Source organism: Podarcis filfolensis (assembly GCF_964270895.1).
Source record: "Podarcis filfolensis genome assembly, chromosome: 9".
NCBI classification, from domain to species: domain Eukaryota; kingdom Metazoa; phylum Chordata; class Lepidosauria; order Squamata; family Lacertidae; genus Podarcis; species Podarcis filfolensis.
The window spans coordinates 35,778,225-35,803,300 of record NC_139610.1 but is presented as its reverse complement, the minus strand read 5'-3'; the positions used below and the strand labels follow the sequence as shown (position 1 = coordinate 35,803,300).

Here is a 25,076-nt window from a genome sequence, read left to right as displayed (position 1 = left end):
CAACAAAAAACAGCATAAAATACAGTATAAAACCAATAAATTCAAAAATCAATTTAGGGGAAAATCCACCCAATAAACATTAGATTATCACCAGGGCTAGCTGGCTAAATTAGTCCTATTTGGGCCAGCGAGGAGGCCAGAATTAGCTGTGGGATCCCAGAGTGGGTAATCTTCATAAAATTTCTCTGTTGCTGTCAATGAACTAACTCTGCTATCAGGGTTGCATTTGTATTTTTGTTTCGTTTTTGTTTTAAAAGGAGCCCCTCTATCTCTTTGTTCTGTTTTGTTTGTTGGTCTTTCTATCACAAAACTGTGAAGCACAGCTTGTTTATCAGTTTGACAAGAAGAGTACCAGCTGGCTAATTAAGTGGATCTAATTTAAAGTAATGATGTAGATCCTCAAGATAATGTGCTAATGGCTGGCTGAGACCACTGGTGATGCTTAACTATACATCTGAGGTGTTGCGAAAAACTCCAGCTTCCTGTAAAGCCAAAGCTGTTTTTCTTCTTGAGCAGACAAACTCCAGGACAATTGTTTACTACTGGGTTACCTTTCTTTTTTTATGCTGCCAGATAACACCTGCAATAGTCTTTCACGCCTGAACCAACTGTTGTGATACTGCATGTTTGAAACAACGTCTTATTGTTGGCTCAACCACTGCAAAGAAATCGAAGGGAATCAAACTAGGTGACTTGGGTCAAACCCATTGAAACTGAAAATGCAGGTCTAAATAGTTCCACTTAGAGCACAATTCTTCTATTAATCTGTCTGCTAGGTCTGCTTCTCACTTTATTTCCGAAATGTCCCTTGTATCCGAGATGTTATATTACATGGGATATTAGCTGTGTGGGTGCCATGGTTGTAGAAATGCTTCTGTGTAAAATGAGAAATCACTGAAGCTGGTCTTGTTAATTGTACTGGCGTGCTTAAAATTGCCTGTACCCAATCTGTTAAGTAACTTCACACCAAACTACCTCACCCAGCAGGTGTAATGTGAGATCAGGATGCTGAAAAGGTGATGTGGAAATTTGGCAAACTGGACTTATGACTGGAAAAAAGGAGAAACAGAAATTGACAGTTTCACTCATCCCTAGTGAAACACTCCGAAATCACAATTTGCTTGGCATGATCACCCAGCGCATTTCATGTGTTTCTGCTGGTCCCTTCCCTTAGTTCATGTGAGGGAGGCTGGATATCATTCAGGTACAGGATTGTATTCCAACAACATGTTTTTCCATGCATGCAATTATAGTTTGACAAGATCACCTCTTGTGGCACCATCTAGAGTTGTTTTCCAAGAAAGGTATGCAATTTTTCTCGAGTAAATAGAGAGCAAAAGATATCCACCTTCTGAATAATGTGCATATTTGACTTCTTGTACCTTCCTATGCTAAGACATCTTAGTGATGTGGAAAGAAAAAATAAATAGTTCCATCAAAGTGGACTGGCTAAGAATCTAAATGCCTCACATATCGGTTATACATATTTAAAGATTTATGTCTAAATGCAAGAGAAAAATAACTCCTGGGGCTTGCAAAAAAATAATAATACAGTAGCATATCATTATGGGATAAGAGAGCAGGATTGTTTCTATGATATTACAAGCATTGCTGAGCCAACTCTTTCCCTAAAAACTGCCAAAGTACTTCATATTAGTTATACTTCAGTGCTGAAATCTCTACTGTAAAATGACAGAGATAAATTGATATTTCCTTCATGGCTGGCAACTTTTTGTGGGAACTTTAGACATTATGTTTTGTCACCCTGGCTAAAAATCTTACAAGCCTCTTTCCGTTTTCTCACAGGATTTTTATCAAGGGTAAAAAACCTGTAATGTAGTTTAATATTTCAGTTTATTAAAGGAATTTCCTTCTTGCAGAAATGTGTGAGAATCAGTTTAACAAAAATAGTGCCGGGGTCCTCTTTAAATGAGAATAAACTCTGTTATAATGCTATTATTAGAAGGGTTGTGTCTTGGACTTGGTGGGCAATATTTCTGGACTCACAACAGGGCACACCAGCCTGCCTACTACAGTCCTCTGCACAAGAGTCCATTCTGTTGCAGAGAGACCCCCCAGGAGCAGCTTTAGGGACGGGGCTGGCAAGAGGCATAAATGTGTAGTGGGAACTGACTTGCACAACTAGAAACACTTTCCACTAAGGCTGCATGCATTTCCTGTCTCAAAGAGTTATGGGCACTGCAGTTTGTTGTTGTTGTTAATTTAATTTATATACCACCCTTTATCAAAAGTTCCCAGGGTGGTGTTTAACATTAGAACATATTTTACGGAGCATAATAATAATAATAATAATAATAATAATAATAATAATAAAATAATACAAAGCATAATGACAGATAGCATAATAATAAAATAATCATAATGAGAGCCCCTCTACACACACCTTTAACAGGCCATAGATTATTTCATCGCCAAAGGCCTGGTTAAAGAGGAAGGTTTTTGCCTGGTGCCTAAAGACAGGCAATGATGGCACCAGACGAGGCTTTCTGGGGAGAGCATTCCACAGATGGGGAGCCACCACAGAAAAGGCCTGTTCTCTTGTTGCCAATCTCTGAACCTCTTGGGTAGGGAGGACATAGAGAAGGGCCTCAGATGACAAATGCAGGGTCCGGGTCGGTTTGTATTGGGAGAGGGAGTCCTTAAGGTATGAAGGTCCTAAGCCATGTAAGGCTTTATAGATCAATACCAGCTCTTTGAATTGGGCCTGGAAACTAATTGGTGTTGCTGGGAATTGTAACTGTGAGGAGTACACTACAGCGCCCATCATTCTTTGGCGGAAAGAATATGCTTCAAATGTCTTTTGAAAGCAGTGTGTATGCAGTCTAAGGCAAAGCATATACTGGATACAACACATTATAATGGCCATCCAAAGTAGTTGTGGACTGCATATGGGAAATCCAGGTTCTAGCAAGCATGAACATGATGTTTCATTCAGATAGGCCAGGTGTGGAGAACATCAGGCCCAGGGCTGAATGCAGCTGTCTAGGCCTACGTGGCCATGGGACTCCTCCTCAAGCCACACTCCACAACTTCCTCTAGTGCTTTTACATGGCCATATTGTGTCAATGATTGGTGAAAATGGCTCTTGCCAGCCTGGTTGACGACTCTGGAGGGGATGTGTATGAGGAGGTATAAAAGCTTGTAGTGGTGTTAAAACTTTGGTATTTTGTATGTCTGAAATTGTGCCTCTGGTTCATAGGTGAAGAGTTGCATTCCTTCTTCCAACCACTTTTTTTTTCTCTCCCAGGCTCCATGGCATGTGGCCCTTGGAAGCTTGCCCTCTAAGCAATGTGGCCCTTCGGCTGAAAAGGGAGAAGTACTGTGAGCCCTCTTGTTGTGAACTACCTGTGCTTTAGAAATGTCTCTGAAACTAATAAACTGGACCCACCTTGAATACTAGGTGAGCATGGCAACCCACAAATTCTTCTATTGCTTGGATTTGACAAGACAGAAATGTGACAAACAAAATAATGCCTATTTTTTATTAGCTGGATTACATTCTAAGAAATGCAGGTGAACTATGCAGTCTTCCAGCCGCTTCCCCAACTATAATTCTGTGCTTAAAAATGAACAGAACCTTTCTTTTGTATTTTATTGAATGCTATGATGATGGCGTTCTAGAGCTGCTCTAAAATAAATTATAGTTATCTTTATTTTAACCTGTCATATTGATACATGATAAAAAAAGAAATTATGAGCACTGGTGTACAAGCATTAGCTGTATATTAGTGTCTGTTATATTATAAAGAAGTCTAGGGTACTGGGAATATTGGCAAGGATTAAAATTTTAATAGCAGCCGTGCCTGACACTTTCAATCACTTTCAAATTTCATTTCTTCTTATGAAGATGACAGCAGATTTTTTAGCAACTGTATAATGCCTATTCATGAAGTGAAGCACAGCTGCTTGCAGGAAAGTCACATTTATATTTTAGAAAGTGCAAATTTTATGATCTTGAAATGAATTTTAAGACACTTCTTTGTGTTCTGAAACATAGTGCTGACATGATTTTGCTCTCAAGAGTAAGGTGAAAATTCTTGTCTGAATGTTTTTGGCTAACCCTTTTCACAGATGAGAAGCATCTAAAACTTAAACTGTACATCATGGCCAATGGTTGAACAGGCAATTATATTTGCTATGATATATAAAGCATGCCAACTACTTTATGTATGTGTATCAATCACATGTATACATACACATCCATATAGACATAAAGACACAAGTAAATGTACACCTCATTCATAGTTAAAGTAATGCTAAACTCAGGGGCCCAGAGAAAAACTTTGGGAGTTTAAAAAGTTGCCAATTTTTAACATCCAAATCTTTATAGGGTTTTTTTTCTTAAAAAAAAATCCTTCCCTTCCACCGAAATGTATTTGCACTTTGTTTACATTTTTTTAGTGTAATACCCTGAAAACTTCTAACAATAAGCACTGAATGGGCAACATACATTCATATATCCAAGTCTGAAACATCCAGACTTTAAAATATAAGCTGTTGTTAGGAGCAATTTCAAGGACGCCAAGTTATTTGTTAGCTTAAATAAACAGCACAGTCCTCAACATTCTACACAGAAGTAAGTTTCATTCTGTCCAAAGGAATGTATTCCTAGGTAAACTGCGTATAAGGGTGAAGCCAGGCAGAGCAATATGAAGCCCTCACTGGGACCAGCATAGTGGAGCGGAGCAGAGTGGAATGATTGATTGGATATCTCATCTGTCATGTCTAGCTAACAAGGGTAGAAAGTGTGTGTGTGTGTGTGTGTGTTTATATGTTTTTGCTGTTTGGGGCCCATTTCAAGGGGATGGATCTACCTAGGATCCAGCAGATCCACAGCCAGCCATGCTCCACCTCTGCAACATCAGTTTTAGAATTGTAAGCTTCTTCCTGCAGGTAGGAACATTGCTGGCAATAGCATTCAATCCATCTTGCTTTCCATGGCTGCAGCAAAGCGCCCTCCCAACAAAGAACAGCGCTTTCGTAAGCCTGTTAACACATACTGCAGAATGTGATATGATCACACTCCTTTGGGTGGACTTACCACCGAACGGTAGGAGTCACAGTGCACATCCCAAGCCACATATAAGCTTCTTGCAAGGACATGGCCCTAGTCCTGTGGGTGTAAAAGGTCCTAAGCTGAACCCTGGGAATCGCTATTTAAAACTGGGAAATTTTCCTCTGAAACCCAGACGAGGTGCTGCCAGTCAGAAAAGGCAATACTGAACTAGACAGAACAATGGTCTGACTTGGTATAAGGCAACTTCTTCCCAACACTACACTGATAGGAATCAGGTTGCAGTTTCTTTTTGTCTTTGCTAATAGCCACAAAGGGAACTGTTCCCTTTGAAAAACTCCAGATATCCATGGCTGGTAGGATATTCTATAGAAACTACTACCACACAGTTGTAGTAGTTTGTGAGATTTGTAGTAGTTTGTGAGATTACATACTTCCTGAATCATGGCCTGTTGAGAGAAAGAATAAGCAACAGGCCTCAATCCAACATTTTGTTCTACCTTATACAGCAAATGAAAGAAAAGAGTATCTTACCTAGGAAGAACACTTACCTGAACAACTTTTTGTGACTGCACATCAACAATCAGCACTCTGTCTAAGGTGGGTTGGGTTACATATATAAACTTGTCTTTTACATTAACAGCAGATGCCCAGACACACTGCTGGACTTCTTCCCCCTCAGCTTTAGGGCAAACTTCATCCTAGAAATAAGAAGAAAGGAAGATGACAAATCACTCTAAGACCACAATAATTCTAAAGGGTGCTCATAACAACTCTGCCACATTTCTGCATGACTCAAATGCAAGCTCAAAATACGCCAGAAGAACAGGCAAAGCCTGAAGTATTTCAGGAACTAACTGTACTAGCTTCAAATCGTGAATTCAGTTTCATCCAAGAACATTCAGCCACCTCCCCCGCCCATCCCAGTTTAGCTTGTCTCTTGAAGTTATTTGTTTAATGTTGGTTAAATTATATGCCTATCTAGCATAATGGATGATGTGCTAGTTGTAAAACCTCTTAAGTCTTCTATGATGCCATTTATGCACAGAGGTGCCTTAGCTACAAGATCTAGTCCCCACCAGATCCACTTTTGTGTTCTGTTTTAAAGTAATCACATGATGTGAAAGATCATCTGATCGTCTGAGACTTCGGAGAGCTGCTCTGAGTCATAACAGACATCAATGAGTTAAACAGAAAAACAGCCTGACATTATATAATTCAGTTTCCTGTGTCCCAGGAATAAACAGAATATTGTACATGGCATGAAATGCACTTTCTAGAATCCTGTCCCTTTAATTTCTAGAATCTGTGACAGAAAATATCATACACCTGTAATATTCTAGGAGCAGCTAATAATAATAATAATAATAATAATAATAATAATAATAATAATAATAATATTTATACCCCGCCCATCTGGCTGGGTTTCCCCAGCCACTCTGGGCGGCTCCCAACAGAATACTACTACTACTAGTAGTAATAAAGCGATAAAAGTACTCACAAAAGCTCACAGTACAGTGGTGCCTCTGGTTATGAACTTAATTCGTTCCGGAGGTCTGTTCTTAACCTGAGGTACCACTTTAGCTAATGGGCCTCCTGATTTCTGTTCTCATCCTGAGGTAGAGTTCTTAACCCGAGGTACTACTTCCGGATTAGCCGAGTCTGTAACCCAAAGTGTTTGTAACCCGAGGTGTTTGTAACCCAAGGTACCACTGTACTAGTGTCCCAGTAGCAGCATTGCTGCTGCTTACCACGAGGGGGAGCTAGTGGTGAGGCTGGGCCTATGCACAAGCACCAACGGGACTTCTGGAATGGCTTGGTTGGTGCACAGATTGCTGCTTCTAGTTGTTGTGACTGTGGCCCACTGTGTGAGCCAGTCTTTTGATGCAGTGTAAAACAGTGCCCTTAATTCCCATTCCCTGGAACAGAGCCAGGTAGATACCTGGGCCTTGTCACTGCAGATTTGCAGTTGCTATACAGAGAAGAGAAATGACCAAAACTTAACCATTATCACTTATGAAAGTGCTTCTGGTCTATTCCGGATGCACTAAAGGATTCGTATGAACACAGGGTTATTAATCTGGCAGCTGATGTGTGGACTGTAATGTCTTCTGAAAATCCACAAGCGTTATGTAGCCGTAACAACACAAAAGGCAAATGGCCAGCGACTATGTGTGAATAGAAGGCATGTAGATCTTCCAGAGTGCTATTTATCAGTGGATATGAAGTAAATCCACCAGTGCTACAAAATTAACTGTGTGCCAAACATTCTAACACTTCAAAGAATGCTTGAAGAATATTCATACTCCAGTTCTGAAAATTGCTTGGGCCAGAAATGTGTCACATATGCCAAGATTTCTCTTCATCTTTTCTTCATCTTATTACTCAGGACAGCTCATCAAAACAAGATTTTAGCATATATCTGATGCTTATTCCTGACCTAATATCTTCTATTTGACACATCATAGCAGGCTGCTGTAGCAATACTTATGGTGTGTCAGAGGATGATGACTTCAAGTGAGGAATAAACAGCAGGCACTGATGAGCTGCTAAGCAAATATCTTGTTTCCTTGTGCAGGGGTTTCTTTGAAATGAAAAATAGAGGGGAAAACAGCACCTGTGACATGCAGAGAGATTGAATACTAGAAAGCACATTTTTAAAAGGCACATGATATAATTTATCTGAGCATTCTGTGGCATCTCTGTTTGATGGTTTTTCTTTAGTACACAGTATAGGCACTGTCTGAATCTTCGCATGTCAGAGTGGCAGAAATCAGTTTCTGAGTCCTGCTTAGAATGTATCCACTTACAAGGAAGGTTAGCAGTCATTATTTGTTGTTCAGAATTTATTAAATCTTACAGGGAAATGTGTCTGTTTGAAGCCACTCTATAATACTTTGGAACATTAAAAAAGGGTTCCTCTGAATTGACCAACATCGGGCAAAAGAGTACTTGCTGATACTAAAATTAAGGTTCGATTTCCTATTAATGCTTAATATAATTCTGTTAATGCTGTGCTGAATCTTGCCATTCAAATTCTCAAAAGTTATGTTCCCCTATGGAGGAGGTTTTCATTTTCCTGTCTCTTATTCACTGAGGGGTATATGGGGTATTAGGGGTAGAACCACTGGTGTGTGACATGTTGTGTTCCTTCTGAGGTAGTTTGTCCATCTTTGGTCTCCACTCTTCACTCAGCTCTCAGGAGCTGTCTCTCCTAGGAGCTGTCAGCATGTGACAGTGGCCACACCCTGAGAAACAATTTCAAAAGGCTGGCTAAACCAGCTGAAGTTAGCTGATGGGTCTCAAACCCTCCATGAGTTAGGGACTTCCCCTGCATGCGAAGACAGGCTCTGGCAGATTGAGTGGACATGACCAATAGTGGGCCCAACGGTCGAGAAGATGGTTTCTGCATGCACTGTAAAGGGAAGTGAGGGGTAGAAGGGGCTCATCAACCTTGAAAGGTAGCCCATCTAGGAGAAGGAAATCTCTCTTCCTAAGTCTTCACTGCCTTGCAGCTAAACTCATTCCAAGGAAAAATCCATACCCTCTGCTTTGTGGAACGTATTTGGGAGAAAAAAAGGCTAAGCAGTAAAGCCTGTACAAATCTGGGGCGGAGTCCCTAAGATAGTTAGATGGCATCTTGTATGCCTCCTTCCAGCAACTCCTGTAGCCAAGTTGGTGCTAAACATATTGCTCTGCTTTCCTTTGGACTATATCAGAGAGGCCAAGAGTGGGGTCCTGTCATCTAGGCAGCCCAGGACCTCCAGACACACTGTCCAGGCTAGCACCCCGAAGAGGTAACCGCAAAAACAAGGCAGGAGGCAGCAGTTATGAGTTACTGGTCTCTTCAGCCACAGCAGGTGCTGTGATTTTCCAGCGTGGCCAGAGGCACACACCATTGTCTCTTGAGAATGATGGATGCCAACGTTAAAGTAAAGTGATTTGCCTCCCTAGAGAGGGAATTTTACACCATTTCTTGATCCTGCCAATCTGACAGATTTTGAGTGTAAGCCTACACAAGCAGGGACTCTGACATCTGATGCTAAGGACTGGGCAAGTACGTATGGCTACAGGTGGTCCTTCAAGTATCCAGCTAGCTGAATTCAACTTGACCTCATCCCGCCAAAGCTACAGGGTTGTTTTTGTAACATTCCCTTGAAAAGCTTAAACGAATGAAAAATGAAGGCATTCTATGGATAAATTGGGGAGATCAAACATCACAGATCACTACACTCAAACATAAAGCTATTGAAGACACCTCACTTCATGTGGCCTCAGCTGGGACAAATACTGTATTATGTATATTCAGTTATTTGTATAGCATGCTGAAATATGTACATATATGTTTTTGCATATCACATTTTTCAGCTAGTATATCTGCTGTTAAATATTAACTTAGTCAAATGAGACCTTCAGTCCTAAGCAAATTTTTTCTCCTTATTTATTTTTTATCTATGAGACCCATTAATCTGACTATAGCTGATGCCAGAAATAGTTTGATGGGAACAGAATGCAGAATTAAGTATTTTCTGTTTTAGAAATGATTTTTTTAATTTTTTTTATAAGGTTAAGCTTAACATTCTCCTCTTTACCTTCAAATGCAAAGCTCCATTAAAAATTTCCCCAGTGGTCAGATAATGGGATGAAACAATTTTCTCTTAAATATAGGAACAAATTCTCTTTTTAATTAAAAAGTGATTGATGCACCTTTTTTCCAATTTAGGTTCCTTATAAGAGGAACATCTGATAATATCCAATAAAAATGTTAATTTATTTCACTGCTTTTTGACACTTTCCTAAGCAGAAAGTGATTCAGTCTAATTCAAACCAGCAGATGGAATAAAGCAAAATATTTGGTGATTTTGGAGAGTTGTTTCTGAGATAGAATGAGATCTACAAAGAAAATTGATTTGCAAAATTCAGTTGTATGGGATGCCTTATTCAAGCTATCTAGTGAGTATATACATGGCCTCTTATTTCAGTAGATTCTGAGTCAATCCATATATTATTAATTAGCTCAGATACATGTAAATAATTTGTTACATGACTGATCTGCAAGAAACTTTGAAAGTTTTGTTTCTTAATAATATAAATTAGGTTAGGAGGAGAGAAAACAGAATTGGCCAAGGATATCTAGTAAACTCTGAAGATGAGAAAGGACTGTTACTTAATTTTCTGAGCTAACATTTTAACAACTGACCAAATGCAAGTTTGCTTATATACTGTATTTTTTTCTTTTAAAAGTTCGTGTTTCTATCTCAGTTCAGCAAAGCATCCCTGTGCAAATGAACAGCTATGCTTAATTTCAAATATGCTTAAGTCCAATGTATAGTGTTTGATTCCTACATTAGACAATCAATGAACCTTTGTAATGTTCACAAGTAAAGCTAAACCATGATTTAGTGCTAAGGAAGAAGCCTTAGCCAGCCTTCGTCTTGCATGCTGTCTCCTCCACTATATATAGCGGTGAGGATATTGGAAGCTTGATTTCTGCTTTCAAACAACTTTGTTCTTTGTTACTCTTGAACTTGGTTTAGGATCATGGCAAGTGAACAAACCGTTGTTGAAATAACCAAAGTTTGGAGGCAATGGGGAATTATAATTAGTTTAAAAGTGGAATCTGCTAGATCTAAAGGTGAACTTCTGCAAGTGAAAGATACCTTCAGCTCATAAGAAGGCTGCTTTACAGATCATGCTACAGAGTTGCATGAAAAATAATAATGAAACAAATGCTAAAGATGTTGTTCTCCTTGTGCAAGAGATTCCATGAAAGCTTGTGGAAATTCTAGCTGATCAAGATTTATGAGAACTTTTGCAGAACCTGCCCATTGGAGCACTTTATCTTGCACCAACTCTTGGGCAAGCATTTGCAGAGTACAATTAGCAGTTCCTTTACTTGGGCTCACTTGTTGCTTTGGATCTAGTCTTGTCTAAAGACAAGGCACTTCAGAGCAGTGGTTCCCCAAGTGGGCAGTACTGCTCCTTAGGAGGGCATTAAGATTACCTATGGGGTGCTAAGAGGAGCTGCAAGGGGGCACGGAGCTGTAAATGACTATCAGACTTTTAAAAATGGTGTCACTGGATCAAGTTAATCAGAGTTTTTTAATTCATTAAATTAAATGGTATTAATTGGATTTTGAATAAATGTGCAATTAATTGCCACTGTTTTGAATTTTGCTGTGGTATTATCTTCCTTATAGGGATGCGGGTGGCGCTGTGGTCTAAACCACTGAGCCTCTTGGACTTGCTGATAAGAAAGATGGTGGTTCGAATCCCTGCAATGGGGTGAGCTCCTGTTGTTCGGTCCCTGCTCCTGCCAACCTAGCAGTTTGAAAGCACGCCAAAAAGTGCAAGTAGATAAATAGGTACTGCTTCGGCGGGAAGGTAAACGGCATTTCCATGTGCTGCTCTGGTTTCAATGTTCTGTTGTGCCAGAAGCGGCTTAGTCATGCTGGCCACATGACCCAGAAAAACTGTCTGCGGACAAACGCTGGCTCCCTCGGCCTGTAAAGCAAGATGAGCACCGCATCCCCACAGTCATCTCCGACTGAACTTAATTGTCAGGGGTCCTTTACCTTTACCTTATTATCTTCCTTAGTGGGCCATTCAAATCACTAATCTGAATAATGCTTTTTTACAGGTTAGGGTAGAGAGCCCTGGGGATGAGTTTATGCAACCAAGGGGGTGGTGGCTCAAAAAAATTGGGAACTGCTGCTTTGGGCAACCAATGCCATAAACACATTGACAAATTAAATTTGTAAGAATGAGGACTCTAAAAAGCCTGAAAGCCCCTCAGTACTTGCATCTGAGGAAACTGTCACGTCAAAACGCTATGCATTTAATGTGGTATGGTATGTAGTAATAGATACTTAGCTCAAAAGCAGCTTGAAATCCACACCCAGGAGCCAGTCTATGCAGCAGAAATATATGTATTAAAATAATGCATAATTCAATGAGCTGGAAACATACTTTCCTCCTCCATGGAGGGAATTCTATTGAGGATTTTTTTTAACAACATAGCATAGTTGCCTGAAGGTATGTTGTAGTCAAAGCAATGAGTAGAAAAATATTTTTCCCTTGCTATGTAATTCAAGTTATGGAGCAGCAGCAGATTTATAGGCACTATGCAGGAAGGCGTAAAAATAATAATAAAATCCTAACCAGTAAAGTTGCATGACAAAAAAGGGGGGCACAGAAAATAAATTTGCATGGCTATTTTCCAACTGCAAGGGAAGAGTAGTTTAAACTTACTACTTGTGGTGTATGTCTGTTCAAATTTTGCCCTATTCAAGTGTTCAGTCTAAATGTGCAAAAGGGCAAACAGGAATACATCATATGAGTTGGAAAGACACTGTATTAAACCTGAGGCATGAATTGGATATAAGTACCTTTGAAATGTCTATGAAGTACTGTAAATTTTACACTCAATTTACTGAGGGCTATCCCAAAATCTGCTCTGATCTCAAAACAAACAAACAAACAAACAAACTGCTTAAAATTCACTCAGTGTTACTTAATCAAGCATTAGATGTTCTTCTGATACAGGATTTTAAAAACTTTGTTGTGATGAGTTGTTCATCCTCACAAATGAAAGCAACATGTGCAAAAGACTACAGAGTTCATGACACAATGTGACTATTGTGAAAATACCAAGGTCCTTTCATTGAAGTGAGAGTCTGATGATACTGAAGGATACTGAAGGATAGCACAGATACTGATGATAGCACAGATCAAGTTGGCTAAAACTCAGGATTATCTAAAGGAAAATGGAATAACAACATAATTCTGCCTATGTAATTTGCACACACCTACACACTCCGGCGGGAAGGTAAACGGTGTTTCCGTGCGCTGCTCTGGTTTGCCAGAAGCGGCTTAGTCATGCTGGCCACATGACCCAGAAGCTGTACGCCGGCTCCCTCGGCCAATAAAGCGAGATGAGCGCCGCAACCCCAGAGTCATCCACGACTGGACCTAACGGTCAGGGTCCCTTTACCTTTAACACACTTGCTTGCTCTATGAACTGAATCTTTCCCTCTCCTAAATTTTACCTCTGGTATGGGGGAGAGGGTTTAAAGATGGAGAAGAAAAAATTAACCTAATATATTTTACATTATAATTACTTCTCTTCACTGTTCATCACTCAACTTATCATTAATTCTGAAATGCTACACAGAATACTTTTACATTTCACTGTTCTCATTTTCAGTTTTCTTTGGTAAAATTTTCAGATACTTCTTAAATGATCAGCTTTTAAATTAGCCATCCACACGAGAGAGAAAAAAAGGTATTTGACTTATTTTTAGTGATGTTGAACTAATTTTAGTTAAGCAGCACAAATCAAAGCTTGATTAGCTACTGAAAGTATAATTACATGCAGTAAAAATTTATCTTGTTGTTGAGCACTGCATATATCTGTATATATTTTTTTAACTTTGGCAGTAATCATTACAGAAGCAAATCTAGCCCAAGGGTTTTGTTTTGCATGGATTTTAGAAGAGTAGAAACATAGGAATATGTGAGGAGGGATGTAGGTAACCCACAGTTATATTTGCACGAATGCCATAGGGATAGCTGTAACCACAAAGAATCCAGTGGCACCTTAAAGACTAACCAAGTTATTGTGGCATGAAGTTTAATGGAGTAAGGTCCACTTACTGGATCATATTCTGTCTTTATCTACACCCTTATCTGTCTGTCTTTGTGTTCGTCTATCTAATCTTCATACACAGACACACATAAATGGGTACATAGAAGTAAAGTTTATAAAAAGTAGGGTCACATGGCAAAGAAGCAACCTGTGGCTTTGTTACTCAGAATCCAAGGTAAGATCACATTCACCTATTCATCACTGCTTGACCCATTTGCAAAGCGTGGCAACAATTTGCGATAGTAAGCCTTTGCACGAGTTTTTTCTAAAGCAGGCTTCCTCAAACTTGGCCCTCCAGATGTTTTGAGACTACAATTCCCATCATCCCTGACCACTGGTCCTGCTACTTAGGGATCATGGGAGTTGTAGGTCAAAAACATCTGGAGGGCCGAGGTTGAGGAAGCCTGTTCTAGAGTTTGGTTGCTACAGCCTGCATCTTCCATATTTGCCATGGCATTCATACTACTGCACAGCTAATGTAACACTGTAGCACCATACTGAGCTAAGACTTCCACAAACGCTTGAGCAAGAGAGTCCATGGCACAGCATGGACACATTTCTCCTTCTGCCCATAGTTCTTTGGAGCTAATCAAGTCAGGGTCTTCTATTGTTGTAGAGGCCCAGTGACAGAAAGGAGCCGGAAACATTTGTCAACAGTTGCTTCATTAGCAGATAGAACATTTCAAAGAGCATATTCAGCTTTTTGCAATATCAAGCATGGTGGAAGGAAAGAGTAACTAGATGTTTCAGAATACTTGCCTGGAATCCAAGGAGCTTTTCACTAGGCTTAATATGTCTCTGGAATTCACACTCCACTGGCTGTATCACTTTGATTCCATCTTCATAAAATACATAGAACATATTCCCAATTCCCAGACCTTAGGAACAAAAATATGTTTAAAAGTACAAAATTAAACCACTCAGGGGGGAAAAAGTTCATGCACCAAAGCTTTGACTAATTTTTTTGGCCAGATAATATTTTGTTAATGTGTGTAAAATTAATTAAACTAATCCTGTGGGATTATTAAGAAAAAAACACTGTAGACTTAAAATGAAACTTTAATGTGATACAAGATTTCACATTATAACCCCCCTGAGAAACAAAATGGCTTCATGAATATTAGTCTGGAAATATATGGCATACTTTGAAAATACCTGAAACAAAAGAGAATGTAAGGAATTTATTATTCATTTAAGATCAATGAGAAATAATAAATTATTTACTTTTTCTCATTGTGCCATTTGTGAGGGGTGGAAGAGGTTCTTGGCAACACAGAAATTATGGAGGGTTTGTGTTTCTAAGTGATTTTTTGTGTGTCTTATCATATGAAAATATATTTTATGGTTTGTACCCCATCCAGCTTTGCTGTAACAAAGAGAACTTTTGTCCCTACAATTTGGGGCACCAGAGCTTGGCCAACCTATGAACCTTAAAAAGTTGAGGTGTTGAGGAATCTGCTGGAGCAGACTGGGATATGGTGCAGGTGGCCAGGTGCTCAATGAAAAGTGAGCATCCTGGCTTGTGTCAGTGGAAGTGTTTGCATACAACCCTATACTTTGAAGCACTGTAAAAGGATCGTTCTATTGCACAAATATTCATGGAACCCTCCATTATATCTGGTATTGCGTTACAGAATAAACAGCATCATTCTCACAAATTGGCTACAGAACTGGAAATCAAGAAATTAGTTCCTGCATGGTCAACCTCCTCTTTGCACACATTATTTTGTCTTGGTGCTTCAGTTTTTCATAGTTCTTACACATTACAAGGGATTGAATCTCCTTTGACATGGTGTCAGAATTACTAGTAGTGCTTCTGGGGGGTTTGTTGTAGGATCTCTTGATACAGGCTATGTGGTATCAAAATGGTGACAGGGAGAAGTGGTGGGTTGGGTTGTAAGCTTCCTAAGGTCTTGGTCGGGGACGGCTCCTTGTTTCATACAGATAAGTGCTCAATTTCTCACAGTGACCTGAATGCAGAATCTGTTCATTGACCTGGCAGACTACGAAACCCAAATCTAAAGGAAATTTAGCAGGATGCAACTATCCCAGTGCATTTATAGGGCCATTCAGAAATTCAATTGATATTTTTTTTATACAGATGAAGATGGAATGAAGAGTGGCAAGGGCAGCTAGCAGAACCTGACCCTTTTCAATTCTCCTGCATGTCCATTCAGAAACTCAACTGACAGCTACATCTTTTTGGAGGAACAAAGCAATACATAGCTGTGGTCACCTGTAATAGCTAGAATTCTCTCTGAGTGTTTAGAATCTTTCTAGTTAAAAAACCAAACCATTCAAGGTTGCCTACAAAGGCAAATGTAAAGCCAACTATCAAAAATAAACATGCCAGATAAAGCAAAGCAAGTTATAAAAGAAAAGAAGAAAAACCAGTAAGAGGTGTGTCTGAAATAAATTAAAAGGCCAGCCTAAAAATAAAAATGTATCCAGCAAGTGACACATCTTTCCAGGGTACACATCTTGACACATTCCAACGGCTTCTCTGAAATTCAACATGTTATTATGGCAATTCAAAGGAACCACTGCATTTCAATGGTCATGCTATGTCATTGGTTTTGATATATCCCAATATTGCACTGAAAGTAGATATCTACTTTTGACAAGAGTGTATCTATACTTGTGAGACAACCCCAAAACAAGTAGTTCCTGTGTCTTTAATAGCAGCTTGATTTGTAGAAATCAGCAAGTGATTTTTTTCTCAGCTTGGAGCACTGTCACCTAATGTATGTTCAAGGCATAGGAACAGGTGCCAGTATACAGTTGGCAGCCCCATATGTATGTGTGCTTTGCTAGCAAAGACAGTGAATAAAACATGACATTTGGAAATTTCAAATCTCTCTGAAGAACAGTAAAGAGCATGCAGACACTGCCTAAAATAAACCATTCTATTTCTGTTACACAGGTTCCAGCTAGCATATGCATTCTAACTGCTGGCTTTCTCACTCTAATTCTGATTTTTGACATGTTTTCCAAAAACCTACCTACTATTTTGTCACACCTCCGCTTATGTACTTAACTGTCTGTTGATTCTGAAAATCATAAAGGTTGCATACAATATTAGTAATATTTGGAGTAGACCTATCAAAATTAATGGACATAACTAAGTTATATTCACTAATTTCAATGGGCCTACTCCAAGATTTTTCCATGATATGTCTTGAACCCCTATAGAAAACAGTATGCCAATAACCATCTCAGTTTCAGATGTGAGCAATGTAAATATTTCTTTTTAAAAGCTAGGTTATTAAAATGTAAACAGTTATTTTTGTTGGTGGTAATTGAGGAATTTGAATATCTGTACATTGTACTTTCAAGATTTACATGATTGGAAATTTAAATTATAATTCAGGATCGATTTTTGCTTTCCTCTTTCATATATTGACTATTTTACCCATTGTTTTCTCTTATATTTTGAATGTGCCCTATGTGTGGTGAGACCAGAGGAATAAACTAGACATATGGAATGAGTTATTGCACTTAAAAACACACACAACCAGCCACCCCAAGGAGGGGAGTGGGCATGTTCAGCACCATGGCTGGGGGTATGGTTAGGAAAATTTTTCAGTTTTGGTTTCTCTCATACCCCTTATTTTTTAAGTTCAATTTTCCACATTTCCACATCAGTATGTAAGTTCGTCAACATTTTAATTTTAGTGTGAAAATTTCCTAATACACACATTTGTGTTTACAATTTTGCCTAACATACACACCGTTGCAAGAAAACTTCCCCTAAACTAAAAAGTATGGGCCAAGATTCCAAATTTTAAGGATGAACTCTCTAAAACTCAACTAGTAAATAAATGCTATGTTGCTTCTGAACTGAGCTAAAGGACATTTGCTTATCACCAAAAAGAAAGAAAGAAATGGAAAGCAAAAAGAAAAGAAAAGAACAGCTAAGGGATATTTGAGTCTATGACTTGAGTCATAGTGTCTTTTGAGCTCCTTTGGGAGGAAGGGCAGGGTAAAAATAATAATAAATACAATTAAAACTTCTGGCTGTAATCTTATATTCTATATCACAAGCAGTAGGTTTTGGTAAACTCCAAGCTTCCCTCTCCCACCCCACACAAACTTCCCAAGTTTTAAAGCTTTTTAGTTTTGTCTCACCAAGTAATCAGATAACAGCACTTCTCTGTTACTCTGGGAGCTTCACTAGATAGCACTCTTGGCAAAACAAGAATGATTCACATTCCTGGGTCAACATTCTGACTGAAGATAAGCTGATTGGCCAAATGATTTATGACAGCAACAGGACAAGTTAAGGGCACAGTCCCCACAGGGAGTTTTAACTGTAACTCAGATATGCCCGTAAGCCTTTTAGAAACATGGGTTATTGTTAGGTATAAATAGAGAAGGAAAAGATAAACATTTACAGATACTGCAACCAAGGATTCATCCCCACCCCAAATAATAATTAGGGTTTTTTTTTCTATCCTTGACAATGACACATCGTATAACAGAATTAGAAGCAAAGATCTATTTGTGAAGAATGAATGCATAATTAAAACATAATTGCTATAGCTATTGTCTAACTATAAATTTAATATGTACATCAGACAAGAAAATTACTACAGGATGGGGAGAAAATTATATTAGTACCTTCCTCTCTCCACAGTATGTTTGCAACTGCAGCATGTAAGAGGAAAAGAACAGAAGACACAGATGAGTATGAAAATATCACCCAATGGCACATCAGTTTCTAAAATTAGGAACGTGATACAAGATTGATTTGCACACATCAACTATCGAAAACAAATTCTGATTGTTTGACTCCTAGATATATACTTACTGCACTTGATATTTATGACCAGAATTTAGCACGTTTCAATGAAAATGAATAAGCTAATGTGAACCACAAAGCTTTTTTTATTATTTTTTTAAAAAAAGATTTTTAAGTGGAAATATAGACAATGGGGATACTTCAGCTAGTCTTATTGTGCTATTGTGTTTAGAATGAATAATTCTAAAGGGGAACACTTCACTGCATCTCAAAGAGGTGAAACATTAAAAAATATTCTATGAGTGGTGCATTCGAATGACACTTTAGAACTGCTCTGCATGATCTTGACTCCTTTGAAGCTTATGGGATGCTTCTTAGTGCCTTCAAAAACCAAAACTGAAGGCAATAATTTTCTGTAGCAAGAGAGAGAGAGAGAGAGAGAGAGAGAGAGAGAGAGACTTTCTAGTATATTTACAAGAGATCATTATTATTGAGATTTGAGCTCCAGTTCATGGAGTTTGGGTTTAAACATTTACAAATGAAAAATGAAACAGAACCCCAAATGCTTATTATCCAACCTATGACCATTTTTTCTGTTTTAGAACCATAACTAGGCAGAGTCATACACCATCATAAAATAAATTGACAAATTCAGACACAACCCAATCAAAGTAGAAGTTAAAAGTTCCTAAGACATTTCAGAAACAGATCACTCACAGGAAAATGATACATCAGAGAATTCAATAGTATACAAGAACCTTTGAACACCATTTTTTTCCCCTTAGAATTTTAAGAAAAAGGCAGAAAGTTAATTAGTTTTCTTCCTCCAGTTATTTTTTTCTCTGCTATGCAGGAATCTTACTTGCTCTACTGAAAATCCAAACATTTCTCTAAGCTAATCCTGTAACATCGGGCTGGTAGGCTTAAGGCAAAACCCTTATATTATGTATCAGTAATAGCATGACCAAACTAATAGCCACTCATTCATGTTTAGTATTAAAGAAAGTCATGGAAGGCAATTCTTGACATTAACAAGTTATATTTGTATTTGTGCTCTGGGTCTCTCCATCATAGTTCCCCTCACCACCACACATTTGGTCCTGGCAAAGGTAGATCTTGTATTAGTCAGTGTATAACAAATATGGACTTTAAACATTTGCCTTCAATAGCCAACAAGACCTGACCATATTTGGCATTTTCCCTACTTCTGTTAACTCTCAGGCCAAATATTTGCAGAACTTAAGGACATTTTCTCTTGTATGTTTCAAGGGATACCTTTAGTTATTTTGGATGGAGCTTCAGTGGGGTAACACTACTCTGATGAGTTCTATCTGTGAGAAAATTTCTTCCAATTCAACTGAATTCTTTATTGTGTCCCAGAGACCCACCAATAGATTCCAATACGATAAAAATGCATTAAAAGCAAACATACTAGTTGGGCAGCAAATAAAACTATGCTCGTTTCATACGTTTATCTAATACAAAGTGCCCTCTCATCCTGACCGCCTCAGAAAAAAAATGTGAATAAATTGAAACAGCAAGCCATATATTATTAGTTTGTAACTTCCATTGAAATTGCTGGAAAGAGTTGATTAATCCAATAAACGCTTTGTATTCTGGAAGATTATCTGAATATTTCACTTTTATCATTGGAAACAAGTAAGTTCATTACCAAAATGTAGCTAAATTACTTTGAGAGCAATGAACCAATGAATATACAAGTAAAAAGTCTCATCTAAAGAAATGTAATACTACTTTCCTACCTATTAACAGACATATTTGATAATTTTGCAACGTTTTTGTGCATTAACTGCCAGGATTTATTGACTGAATCAATATTTGGTTGAGTATATTTGCAGTTCAAGGACAGTTATGCAGAAAATGTATCACAGTTTTTAATACAACAAAATTTCGCTACATAAGAACCAATAGGCTATTTTCCCTGGATTTGAAAAAAAAAAATGGGGAAATCTGCACTTGGATTTTGGTGTAACATGCCAAGTTAATAGCACAGGAACTACAATATAAAACAACAACAACAACAACAACTGTGGCAACTTTGTTCTGAATCTCTGTTTATCTCTGCTGTTATTAAGATTCATGGTTGAGAAGACACAGCTTTAATTAGGATTGGGTCCTCTGAGCCTTGGTTCAAGGCCTCAATCATTGGTAAAGTCGTACTTGTAAGGTAATGGCATTGAGTGATTTGGTACACAGTATAAGATTGAGAAAGAAAGGAGAGATAACAGGCAGAAAATCCAAATCCCAGGTGGGAGAGGTGAAAGAAAAAATCTGAGGGCAGCCTAGATACACAATATGACTGCTGAGGTATCAAGGAAAGTGCTGTGAAGAGTTCTGCAACTGAAATCCCCATGACAGGTTATTGGAGATTGGGTAAGGGGTGGAATCCCATTTAAGCTTGTAGGTCTCCTGACAAAACAGATCCATTTCCATTCCCCCCCCCCAGAAGTAGGCCCTGGATATACTGAAGTTTCAAATTATTTAGGGGCTGCCCTACAGAAAACATATTATGCAATCAGTAAATGTGACTGGTCCTGTCTAAGGTCCCAGTCAGGTATAAATGAATCCAGGACCAATATTGGATCAGCCAGAGTTAATGATTGCATTTTCTGTTTCCTATATACCACCTTGATGGAGTTATAAGAAAGTGGTAGAATTGTATTTATTATTTAGTAAGGGTTGTGTTCAACTAATGTTTACTCAGAGGAGACCTATCACAATTAATGGACAGGACTAACTTAAGTTCATTCATTTCAATGGGTTTATTCTGACTAAACATTAGTTGAATACAACCTTATATTCAACCTTAAATTCCAGAAAAATGAGGGCATGGTTAGGATCCAGAATTGTGCAGTGTGGAACTCCACATTTGTCTTCTTTTGTAGCATCTCACATCCATATTTGGCTATACACATCTTGGCTATACACAAGTTCTCTCCACTGATTTCTGTTGTTTGCTTCCTGAATCCACAGAAGCCCTGCTGCTAATTCTAGATTGCCCACCCATTGCTTAGGTGCAATCCCCTCGGTCTTTAAAAATTGTAGGGTCTCCACATTGGCTTATTTCGTTGGCCTGAAGAGTCTCTTGCCACAGGTCCTGCAAATGTCCATTTTAACTTGGTGTCCCTTTCCATGACTCCATAACTGTCAATCTTTGTCATCTTAAATCATTAATTCTTTATATCTTTTAATGATAAGTTCCATGGAGAGCCTAAAGCCTTCAAAAATCTGGTCTGGGTGCTTGGAGGACCAGCATGGGAAGTGCCAATGGGGGGCTACAAAGGGAAAGGGGAATCGGCAAAACTAACCTCTCTTCTTTCACCTGCAGGAGTGTCCATTTTGGGCACCTCTGCTTGATGCAGCTCACTGTTCAGAATGGAAGGAGCCCTTCCATTCAGAGAGCAGCAGGTCTGACTCCAACCACAACATAATTAAAACGATGTGTTTTATCTATAGAAACCACAGAGTTCTACAGACTGCATAAATTCCCCACATATAGGCAAGCTAGTTATGTGCAGTTGAAATTTCCTTTCTCTGAAAATTCTGTAGACAGGGTTTTTATCTGAAGACAATAACCTTAAAATAATAACCCCAGAGATAACTGCTGAATCTTGTTTTATAAATAAACCCTTGGTAATCTACAGATGCTTTATGGGCTTTGGAAACAAATATGACCCCAACAGTTGCTGGGGTTTTTTTTAAAAAAAAATCTGTTTGAGACTGAGTCCCTGGAAAGCCTTTGTTCAGCTCTGCATACCTAGGCATATCATAAAATGCCAGCACAACTTATTCCCAGAGAAATGAGGTAAAGAGGCATTGCTGTGTATGAGATGCAAGAGAGACCTGTGAAAGACCCTGTGGAAGAAATTTAGACAATAAATCAGAGTCAAAAAAGCTTTTAGCCTTATGCTGTTCTATAGGCCCGGCAGGAGAAGATGGCCATGAACCTCGGAAGTCAGTAGTATTCAGAGCACATAACCTCTTCTTAGGTGATAAGACTTTGACATGCAAAAAAGGCCCTGGTGTTAGAAATTGATCTATTTAATGGTAGCGAAAAGGCATATTATTTTTTAAACATAGCCTCTAGACACAAAATGCAGGAAGCAGATAATTTTCAGCTTGCTGTGGGTGAACAGATGAAAGGATTTATAGAAGTTGCTTCATCGAATGTGACAGAGTCACAGCTGCTTAACCGGGTAACATGGGGAACTGTAATGGATGTTAAAGAATAAAAAATGCAGGATGAAATATTAATTGGGCATCAAATATTCAACTCATCTGTAAATTACTGCAAAATATTTGGGTGGCAAACTTTCCTCTCACTTCATTAACAGGTAAACAACATGAAATCCAGATCGCCTGAAACAGAACAGCATTATTTTAAAAATATTCAAATCTAACCTTTATTGTTAAAAGTAAGCTTTTGAAAATTATCACAATAATAAAAATATCAATAGTAGTTTTTTTAAAGAAATATCTGTTTGAAAAATATTCTAGCTGAAAACCTAAGATGCTATTCCACTAAATCTTACACACAGCTGCTCCACTGAAATTAAAGAACATGACTAAGTCAAGTCTGTTAATTTCAATAGGTTTACTTCGAGTTGAATGCCATCTTATATTACATCTGTGACCCGGGAAATGGTGCAACAGAAGTTCAAGCAGTTTATTATGCTGTTACAGTGTAACGGCAATGATAATGTTCGATATATATGATATCCCATTCCCACAGTTCTATCACGAGCAAGTGTCACACAAATAAAGTGACCTCAAGGTTAGGATATGCTTGCGATTCCTCTGTTTCAAACATGAATAAAGACACTTTTTAAAATGTCATCCTGGGGCCTTCAAGGAACAGGGATCCAAGTTTGAAATATATTCATAGGATATCCTTGAGAGTTCATCGATCAAAGCGTTAATGGTGACCTCAGATGTTCACATGACTTAAGATGGGTCACCATGGCTACTTTTGAGGAATCTAACAGGTTCTGGGGAGACAAAGAAGCCCTTTGGAAGATGTGTGAGAGCATGAGGATTTAAAATGCCTTTTCAACAGACCTAGGGGGGATGGGAGACCTTACAGTGATGGAAGAATAGTGAGTCACACATGATTCCCCTATGGTTGTTATGTCTTAAGTCAGTCTTATTTTAAACATCATCATCACCATCTCTATAGTGCACCCTGGGAGTGAGTGAGTTATTTACTTACTTACTTACTTACTTACTTACTTACTTACTTATTTATTTAGCATGCTGTCCTTCATCTGTAGATATCTGGGCAGTTCACAACATAGAAATATAAGATTGTGTTGCCACCCTTTGGACCTCTTGTGGAAGAGGCGCATGAAGAAGGGCTTCAGATGATGGTCACAGGGTCTGGGTCTTGAGTATATTATCCTTCTGTGACTAACATAATTTATACAAACGCACCACCACAGTATGAGTGGTATGCTCAGTAATCATTGTGAATGTTGTGAAAGAAAGAATAATAACAGACAGGGGACACTAAATAGTAGTTGCTCAATTTAGTCTGCCACAGGTACATTGCCGATTCACAGAGAAATCTTTTCTAGGACATAACAGAGCTGTCTTTAGCTAGTCAGGTGGCAATCCTTGGAAGTAAATCCTACTGAATTCCACAGGGCTTACTCCCAGGGTTAGGGTTGCAGCCCCAGACTTTGAGAAGAGCTGGATAGGTTTATGGAAGGGGGCACACAAGTCTCCTATTCCCTATAAGATGTGGCAATCTGAGTGCCTGTGTATGCCACTGAAGGAACAGGGTTCTATTATGAGCTATAGGATCCCCTCCAACTGAGTCTAAGGAGCAATCCTAGCTTGGGCTGGATTTTCCAGCCACATCTGCAGTTCTGCCAGCTCCTGCTGGTCAATGCAGAAGGTGGAGTGGGATGTTTTGCACTTGTTTTGCTATGCAAACTGGCACAGACTGAGGACACAGTTCAGAGACCTCCTCAGAATTGGAAGGGCTTTGGTTCCAGTTGATCCATTGCAATGTGTCCAGTAGACGGAGACCTTCACGAAACTCCTAAACCCTAGCAGCAGCGTGGATCAGGGGTTTAGGATTGCTCTGCTTGTCCTTTAGGAACATAATAGAAATACTTGTCCTACTGTTGTTTAACTGACCCTAGGAATGTTAAGGCTTCCCAATCACAGGTACGAAGCTAATGTACCAATGAACATTATCTCACAAGATGTAGTGATGGCTGCCATAGAGGATGGCTTTAAAAGAGGAACAGACAAATCCATGGAGGTTAAGGCTATGAATGGCTACTAGCCATGATGGCTCTGCCTCTACTCTCAGAGGCACTATGGCTGTGAATGCCGGTTGCTCTGAATCCCCAGTGGGGAGAACATTGTTGCACTCTTGCCCGGTCTGTGGGTTTTTCATAGGCCACTGTCTGAACAGGATGCTGAACAAGATAGGCCTTTGGTCTGATTGTACAGGCCTTGCTATCTTTCAGTTTATGGGCTCACAAGGACACGACATGGTTTTGTGGACTGAGATGTAACTTTATTTTGAAATCACATTTCCACTCTAAGTTTATGACTCCTGAATTTTGGAGTTTGCATGAAGTCTCTTGTGGAGTTAATTATTATACTTCTGTGATTATGCT

At 38.8% G+C, this 25,076-nt stretch overlaps 1 protein-coding gene across 2 annotated transcripts in view; it reads right to left on the bottom strand.

Annotated features, from left to right (window-relative positions):
• FSTL5 (follistatin like 5) overlaps positions 1-25,076 on the bottom strand; it is a 327,643-nt gene that overhangs the window by 24,144 nt on the left and 278,423 nt on the right. Inside the window, exons 11-13 of one of the 2 annotated variants that reach the window (XM_083631144.1) lie at positions 18,303-18,329; positions 14,442-14,560; positions 5,587-5,736 (exon numbers count right to left, since the gene is read on the bottom strand). In XM_083631144.1, the coding sequence (XP_083487270.1) occupies positions 5,587-5,736; positions 14,442-14,560; positions 18,303-18,329 (296 nt within the window). The remainder of the gene's footprint in view (positions 1-5,586; positions 5,737-14,441; positions 14,561-18,302; positions 18,330-25,076) is intronic. The other variant, XM_083631145.1, reaches the window with a different exon arrangement.